Here is a 9,191-nt window from a genome sequence, read left to right as displayed (position 1 = left end):
CTGCTCCTCTCTACTCCTCTCTGCTAATCTCTGCTTCTCACTGCTCCTCTCTGCTCCTCTTTACTCCTCTTTACTCCTCTTTACTCCTCTCTGCTCCTCTCTGCTCCTCTCTGCTCCTCACTGCTCCTCTCTGCTCCTCTTTACTCCTCTCTGCTCCTCTTTACTCCTCACTGCTCCTCCTACAGAGACACAGTGTGATGCTGCCTCCTGCTGGTGTGAAGAGGTACTGCAGCTCTGTTTAACCATCTGCTCCTCTTTGCTCCTCACTGCTCCTCTCTGCTCCTCTTTGCTCCTCTTTGCTCCTCTTTGCTTCTCTTTGCTCCTCACTGCTCCTCTCTGCTCCTCTTTACTCCTCTCTGCACCTCTCTGCTCCTCATTGCTCCTCCTACAGAGACACTGAGGAACCATAGTAGTAGAACATAAACCCAGCACACAGAGGATCAGTGAATGTGGTGTTGAAGGTGTGGAGGTGGATCAGTGAGTCAGAGGAGACTCTGTAGAAGGACAGAGTGCCAGCAGGACAGTCCACATACACTGCTACTCTGTTAGAGACAGAGGAGGAGGAGGAGGAGGAGGAGGAGGAGGAGGAGGAGGAGGAGGAGGAGGAGATGGGTGTATAGTTGTTATTGTGACGGACAGAGTAACCATCATCAGAGCAGTCCAGACTCCAGGACTGATCATTAAATCCAAACCAACAGTCACTGATTCCTTTCCTTCTGATTCTTCTGTAACTCACTGATATATAAACGTTTCCTCTCCACTCGACCTCCCAGTAACATCGACCAGTCAGAACATTTCTACACAGCAGCTGAGGCATGGAGTCAAATCTGTCTGGATGATCAGGATATGACTGATCCTCCTCCACATGTGTCACCTTCCTGTTGTTATCAGACAGTTTGAGGTTTCTGTTCATTGTGTTTGGATCCAGTTCCAGTTCACAGGCATCTGATGGAGAGAACGAGACACAATACAGCTGCAGTTTATCATCTGTTGATTTATTAACTACTTTACTGAAACCATTCAAACTTAAACCATCTCCATGACAACTGAGACCCTCCATCACTGAGGAAGACCATGAGATGTGACTGAAAGCTTTGGACATACAGAGTAAGTGGACCTTTAGATGAGAATGTTTTTCAAAGTGAAACTTGATTCCAGCTGCGTCTGATGTTTGTCTGAATGTAAATTCAACAGTTCAGGTCATTATATAATATAAACTGTCCAATAAAACAATATACTAAACAAATAAAACATGCTGAATGTCCATGGCTAACTAAGGGTTTAATAAATGAGAGTTCATAACATATAAAACTCAAAAGTCAGAAAATAAATATAAGAAGTATAAAAATAAGTGAACTAACATGTTGAGGGCAAGAAAGAAGGAGTACTATAGGACACTATTAGAAACAAACAGGCAATATGAAGGAAATATGGAGCTTTCTGAACAGTATTATTAAAAATGGATCTCAGAAAATGAGTTATCCTCTTATTAAATACATAGGAACGTTATGGGATTAGGGGAGAAGTCTTGGTTTGGATTCAAAGTTATTAAAGTAACAGACAGCAGTTTGTGAGGTTAGGTGACAGTTGCTCTAAATGTTTGGACCTGCGGTCCCACAGGGGTCAGTATTGGGACCAACATGTTTTATGACATATGTCACATATCAAAGGTATTGAAGCTTGTTCTTTCTGCGGATCACACTCATATTTTTTGTTCGGGTGATGATTAACTACAAGATATGGTAACCATGGAAATGATCAAACTAAAAACCTGGTTTGATAAAAAATAAATTGTCACTAAATTTGAATAAAACTAAAGTAATGTTGTTTCACTGCAGAAGAAACAAACAAGTAAAAATACAGATAGATGGTGTGAATATTGAACAGGTTACTGAAAATAGATTTGTTGGGGTCATAATTGATGAAAAGCTTTGTTGGAAGGCAAACATTAAACATATACATCCCAAAAGGAGCATTGCAGTATTAAGTGAAGCCAAACAGGTCCTGGATTATAAAGCGCTTCACATTTTGTACTGTTCACTGGTCTCACCATACTTAAGTTACTGCGCTGAAGTTTGGGCCAATAATTACAAATCTAATGTACAGTCATTGTTTATTCTTCAGAAAAGAGCAATTTGCAACATCCATCATGCAGAGTACAGGGATCATTCAAATCCATTATTCTTACTGTCTCATTTACTGAAGTTTGCTGATCTGGTGGAATTTCAAATAGCTCAAACAATGTACGAAGCAAAAAACAACCAACTGCCTGCAAATATCCAAAACATGTTCAGTGTAAGAGAGGAGGGCTACAATCTAAGAGGTCAGACTTATTTCTAAACTGTTAGCGTGCGAACGATGAGGAGGAACTTTTGTATTTGTGTTTGTGGTGTGAGGCTATGCAGCAGTCTAAATGTGGAACTGAGGGAATGTCCAAACATTAAGATTTTTATAAAGAGGTACAAAGAAATGATCTTCAGTAGGTATAGGAATTAAGATGCTATTATTATATATGTATATTTATATGTATGTGTATTATATGTGATTTGGTTGTGTCCAAAAATGAGTGGATGACAATGGACTTGGTCCTTTGTGTACTATTATTTATATTACTTTGAGTTAATGGTGATAATATTTATGAAAGTGATGATGATGATGATGATGATGATGATGATGATGGTAATAATAATAATGATACTAGGACTAGATAATAATGGTGATATAGACGTAATGATAGTGATAATAATATTAATGATAATATATTTCTATATACTACACAGGAACACAGGTACAGAAATGTAAGTTGTGAATTAGAGGCAGGAATTAAATAAGTGTAAACTTCATCCTGCTCCTTTTCAGGCTCAGTTACTGACAGAAGAATGTCATTGTTTGCTTCTTTTATTTGTTTCATTCTTGGTTGATTTGCTTTTTTCCTTTTGGATTTGAAATTGTTCGTTTATGTCTGAAAATAAACATGAACACAAAAAACAAAACATAAAATTATGAAATCAAACGTATTAGCTTGTAAAATGCAGCTGTTAGTCTCTCAGCACCTGTCAGCATTCAGTATAAATTGATTCCAATGAGAGTCAATGTAAACCCTTCACAAGCACGTGACCTGAGGCTGCTCTCTGATTGGCTTCCTTCAGTTTTACAGGACACGCCCACTTTTATTGGCAGCGAATTGTTGTTTTATGTTTTTAATCTACTGTGATTGGACAGATGTATGATTATTGTACATTATAGAAAAACTGGTAAAAATAGTTACAAAAAGGGTCTCAGAAGATTGTAGAGTGGTAAAGTTATTTATAATTAAATAACAGTTGTATATTGAGATGTGGTGGAAATGACATTTGTTCAACGCAGGTCAGAAAAATGTACAAATTAACAATTTGTGTTGTAATCTAAGTTTGTCCTCTCACAGATCTTAAAACTAGACAAACTATTTAAACTTATGAGACTGTGTTAGGTGAGTTTTTAATAACTTTTTTTGATTCAAGTTCACAAGGCTAAAAGTGACCTAGTTGATGACACAATAACTAAAATATATATGGTGGTGTCTCTTTTTAAGCACATTAACTTATTGGTAACTTTACTTTAACTGTTGGTAACTTTAGGTGATGTGAGTGAAATGGACATTTTGTCATGTCTGATTATAATGTTTTATTCCTGTCTCTGTGGGTCAGAGATACCATACTGGGACACACCAGGGAACACTTCTCCTTTATAAACTACCTAGTTAGTGCCACCTTGCTGCTGGGGGACTGTTCTCAAAGTTCTCATGAATCAAACTGAAAACACACTCACACTTCCTCACACCAGGTTTCAGTCTCTGCAGTCCACCATGGTCCATCCTGGAGGAAGAGACAAAGACACAATCAGCTTCATACACCTTCACTCATATCCACCATTAAACATGAACCAGAGTCCCTCAGTTAGTCAGAGTGTCTGTCCACCTGTCCATACCTGAGAGTGCCCACCTGTCTGTCCATACCTGAGTGTCCATTTGTCTGTCCATACCTGAGAGTGTCCACCTGTCTGTCCATACCTGAGTGTCCACCTGTCTGTCCATACCTGAGAGTGTCCACCTGTCTGTCCATACCTGAGAGTGTCCACCTGTCTGTCCATACCTGAGAGTGTCCACCTGTCTGTCCATACCTGAGAGTGTCCACCTGTCCATACCTGAGAGTGTCCAGTCTCCAGTGTGGATCCTCCAGTCCAGCAGACAGAAGCTTCTCTCCTGAGTCTCCTGGATGATTGTAGCTCAGGTCCAGCTCTCTCAGATGGGAGGGGTTGGAGTTCAGAGCTGAGGCCAGAGAAGCACAGCCTTCCTCTGTGATCAGACATCCTGACAGACTGAACACACACAACAGTTCATCTAATGAGATAAACAGTATTTTGTCTTTCAGGCCTTTATGTTCACACTCAGCGCCCCCTGCTGTATGTTGGTGTCATGCAGATACATTTTATTTTAGTAGGAGAGAAAGCACATGTTCCTGCTGGAGGCTGCATTCTGATTTATGTTGAAGAAATGCATTTAAGGTTAAATATTGTTCCACAGAATATTTAAAGAAGATTTCAGAGAAATTTACTGATGTTTTAACTTAGTTCTTATTTTTCATTCCAACAATGTTCACTGTGTGATCACAATCATTTAATTAGGCAACTTAATATATTCCATCATATTGTAATTTAATTTAATTCAGTGCTTAAACATTTAATTTGTATTTTACACGAAAAAAGTTAAATGATGAGAAAATCTGAAACATTTCCTGAGCAGCAGATCTGCTTTTTATGTTCACCTGCATGTAGAGAACATGACAGTAATTCTGTGTTGTATATTTTCTGTTATTCTTTCCATTATAATAGACTTTCATGAATTAATGCACATTGAGTCTTCATCGGAGATTAAATGACAGAAACATAAATCCTGCCTCACATGTTGGTGTGGAAGGAGTTTTACTTACTGTATACTTGATGTTACATCACTTCAGCTCAGACAGTACACTAAATCTTTTTATCATAAACTCTTCATGTGAACTAAAAACTGAGGAGAAGCCAAAAATATGACTTTATATACACAATAATAAAACTGACCTGAGAGTTTCCAGTCCACAGTGTGGACTCTCCAGTCCAGCAGAAAGCTGCTTCACTCCTGATTCCTGCAGCTCGTTGTGACTCAGGTCCAGATCTCTCAGACCAGAGGACTGGGAGCTGAGAACTGAGGACAGAGCTGCACAGCTTCTCTCTGAGAGATTACAGCCACTCAGTCTGGAGAAGAATTGTAATAAGTCAATTCACAGATCCAATATATAACAGACAATAAAAGCTTGGTGGGTAAACTTTTATAGACAGTTGAATCCTGACCTGATACTTTCCAGTGTACAGTGTGGACTCTCCAGTCCAGCAGAAAGCTGCTTCACTCCTGAATCCTGCAGGTTGTTGTGACTCAGGTCCAGATCTCTCAGACTAGAGGACTGGGAGCTGAGAACTGAGGACAGAGCTGCACAGCTTCTCTCTGAGAGGTTACAGTCACTCAACCTGGAGAAGAATCAGCAGAACAAACGAATTGCAAACATTACTTTTCTTCACTGAGCAAAGATTAAACTACATTAATCTGGATAGTTCTGTGTGCACCTACAGAGCTTTGTTGGAGGCTTTGACCACTGGCAGCAGCCTCAGAAGAGCCTCCTCTGAAGCAGAGTATTTCTTCAGGTCAAACACGTCCAAATCTTTTTCTGATGACAGTAAGATGAAGCCCAGAGCTGACCACTGAGCAGGAGACAGTTTATCTGTGGAGAGACTTCCTGATCTCAGGTACTGTTGGATCTCCTCCACTAGAGAACGATCATTCATTTCATTCAGACAGTGGAACAGATTGATGCTTCTCTCTGCAGACACATTCTCACTGATCTTCTTCTTGATGTACTTGACTGTTTTCTGATTGGTCTGTGAGCTACTTCCTGTCTGTGTCAGCAGGCCTTGTAGGAGAGTCTGATTGGTCTGCAGTGAAAGACCCAGAAGGAAGCGGAGGAACAAGTCCAGGTGTCCATTTGGACTCTTTAAGGCCTCGTCTACAGCTCTCTGGTAGAAACGTGCTGATTTGCCTCCGAACACTTCAGACCAGGATGTTGTTTGTTGTTCTGCCAGCAGATTGACTCCAGACTTGATGAATGTCAGATGGACATGAAGAGCAGCCAGAAACTCCTGAAGGCTCAGATGGACGAAGCAGAACACCGTGTCCTGGTACAGACCTGTCTCCTCTTTAAAGACCTGTGTGAACACTCCTGAGTACACTGAGGCTGCTCTGATATTGATGCCACACTCTGTCAGGTCTGATTCATAGAAGATCAGGTTGCCTTTCTGCAGCTGCTCAAAAGCCAGTTTTCCCAGAGACTCAATCATCTTCCTGCTCTCTGGACTCCAGTGTGGATCTGTCTCAGCTCCTTCATCATACTTGATGTTCTTCAGTTTGGACTGAACCACCAGGAAGTGGATGTACATCTCAGTCAGGGTCTTGGGCAGCTCTCCTCCCTTTCTGCTTTTCAACACATCCTCCAGAACTGTAGCAGTGATCCAGCAGAAGACTGGGATGTGGCACATGATGTGGAGGCTTCGTGATGTCTTGATGTGGGAGATGATGGTTCTGGCCTGCTTCTTCTCTCTGAATCTCTTCCTGAAGTACTCCTCCTTCTGTGGGTCAGTGAACCCTCTGACCTCTGTCACCATGCCGACACACTCAGGAGGGATCTGATTGGCTGCTGCAGGTCGTGTGGTTATCCAGAGGCGAGCAGAGGGAAGCAGTTTCCCCCTGATGAGGTTTGTCAGCAGCACATCCACTGAGGTGGACTCTGTAACATCAGTCAGGATCTCAGTGTTGTGGAAGTCCAGAGGAAGTCGACACTCATCCAGACCGTCAAAGATGAACACAACCTGGAATTCTTCAAACCTGCAGATTCCTGCTTCTTTGGTTTCAGTAAAGAAGTGATGAACAAGTTCCACCAAGCTGTACTTTTTCTCTTTCAGCACATTCAGCTCTCTGAAAGTGAATGGAAATGTGAAGTGTATGTCCTGGTTGGCTTTGTCTTCAGCCCAGTCCAGAGTGAACTTCTGTGTTAAGACTGTCTTCCCAATGCCAGCCACTCCCTTTGTCATCACTGTTCTGATTGGTTCATCTCTTCCAGGTGAGGCTTTAAAGAAGTCTTCTTGTCTGATTGTTGTTTCTGGTCTGTCTGGTTTCCTGGATGCTGTTTCAATCTGTCTGATCTCATGTTCATCATTGACCTCTGCAGTCCCTCCCTCTGTGATGTAGAGCGGTGTGTAGATCTGATTCAGAAGGGTTGGGTTTCCTGCTTTAGCGATCCCCTCAAACAGACACTGGAACTTCTTCTGCAGGTTAGACTTGAGTTTACGTCGACACTCTGCAGCACGAGTTCCTGAATGAACAAACAACAAATGAAATCAGTGAGTGGATCCTACAGAAAGTCTAGAAATCTGAACATGTAAGTGTGTCTGTGTAGTTTTTCCTCCTCCATCAGTTTTATTCAGCTCATCAGTGGAGGACAAACAGCCTCTGATCTGATGCAGATGTGTGCAGCATATTTACAGCAGAGTTTGAAATATAAACCTCTCCCATGTTGCCTCCATTTCCTCTCCATCATGTTAAATCTGTTAAAATCCTCTTACTGCTCTGCAGACGCTCAGCCAGCTCCTCCTGCTTCATTCTCCTCAGGAAGTGCACTGTGATCTTCAGAAATGCATCTCTGCTGCTCTTCCTCTGCTCTTCCTCCTCACCGTCCAACACCTCCTCATCCTCACTCTGACTCTCTAAGCATTCTGGGTCATCTGGACTCAGACCCCTCTGGACTCTCTTCAGCTCGTTCTTCACAAAAGTGACGATGTTCTCCTCCAGCAGCTGGAACAGAAAGATAAAGTGAACATTTCATTTAAACTGGTAGAACACAACATGTGATTCATGTGTCAGTCTGAAGGCCTGCTGGTCTAAACAGAGCAGCATGGACACTGTTAGGACCTGAATGCTACTTTAGTATTTCATCTGTGGTTGATGGAGTTAATAGTAAAAGGTGTGTTTGTACATGTACACACCATAAATATGGAGTCCAGCTGTGTTTGATGCTGCTGTGCAGACTGATCACTGGGAACCTCTGAGCTCTGCTGCTGAACTCTGTGGAGAAAACATCACGTTTAAGGACATTTAATGACTCAAATCTGCACTCAGCTTATTAAAGATGTTCTGTCATGATGACTAAATGAACTCTAAATGCTGCTCTGATTACTGGATGTCAATTACCTTCCATCAGCAGGTTGTCCATCTTTAAACGTAATAGGACGACCCATAGACCAGTCACTCTTCATGGACACACAGCTGGGTTCAGGAGAGTCTGCTCTCTGCTGCTGCATCCTGATATGAATAAAGAAGTGAAAAAAGCATTTAGTTAACACCAAAGAACTGCCGTCCAGCTTCACTGAGTCTCTGCTGCCCAGAGGGAGCACTCTCCAACACCCCCTCTAAGGAGTCCAAGAAGGGTGGATACTCTGAACTGTGGTTTGGACCATAGGCACAAACAACATTCAGGATCTGTCCCCCCACCCGAAGGCTACCCTCTCGTCCACCGGGGTAAACTCCAACATACAGGCACCAAGCCGGGGGCAATAAGTATTGCCACCCCTGCCCGGCGCCTTTCACCACTGGCAACTCCAGAGTGGAAGAGAGTCAAGAAGACTGGTCCCGGAGCCCTTCCTATGCGTTGAGGTGAGGTGAGGCCGACTATATCTAGCCTGAGCTCAGGATCCTTCCCCACCAGAGAGGTGATGTTCCACGTCCCTAGAGCTAGCTTCTGCAGGTCTTTGACGCCGAGCTCACATTGCACCCGACCCCTTTGGCCCCTCCTACTGGTGGTGAGCCCACGGGAAGGGGGTCCCGCGTTGCCTTTCCGGGCTGTGTCTGGCTCCAGGGGGGGGGGCGGTGACCCACGTCCAGGCAGGGGAAACGAAGAACCATTTATTGTACTCATCATAATGGGTCTTGTGAGCTGCACTTTGTCTGGTCCCTCCCCCCGGACCTGTTTGCCATGGGAGACCCTACCAGGGGCACAAAGCCCCCGACAAATGAGCTCCTAGGGTCATTGGGACACGCAAACCCCTTCACCACGATAAGGTAGGGAGGGGCC

General features: G+C 43.0%; 1 protein-coding gene across 1 annotated transcript; it reads right to left on the bottom strand.

Annotated features, from left to right (window-relative positions):
- Positions 1–385: 385 nt before the first annotated feature.
- Positions 386–8,421, bottom strand: LOC133981118 (NLR family CARD domain-containing protein 3-like). Its single transcript, XM_062420002.1, has 7 exons — positions 8,312–8,421; positions 8,107–8,185; positions 7,687–7,915; positions 5,642–7,436; positions 5,368–5,541; positions 5,106–5,271; positions 386–1,183 (listed from the first exon to the last, which is right to left on the bottom strand). The coding sequence occupies exons 1-7, from the start codon at positions 8,419–8,421 to the stop codon at positions 386–388; spliced, it is 3,351 nt and encodes a 1,116-aa protein (XP_062275986.1).
- Positions 8,422–9,191: the final 770 nt, after the last annotated feature.

Source organism: Scomber scombrus, chromosome 5 (genome assembly GCF_963691925.1).
Source record: "Scomber scombrus chromosome 5, fScoSco1.1, whole genome shotgun sequence".
Classification (NCBI taxonomy): Eukaryota; Metazoa; Chordata; class Actinopteri; order Scombriformes; family Scombridae; genus Scomber; species Scomber scombrus.
Note: the sequence above shows the minus strand (reverse complement) of the source record. Positions and strands in the feature narration are given on the sequence as shown.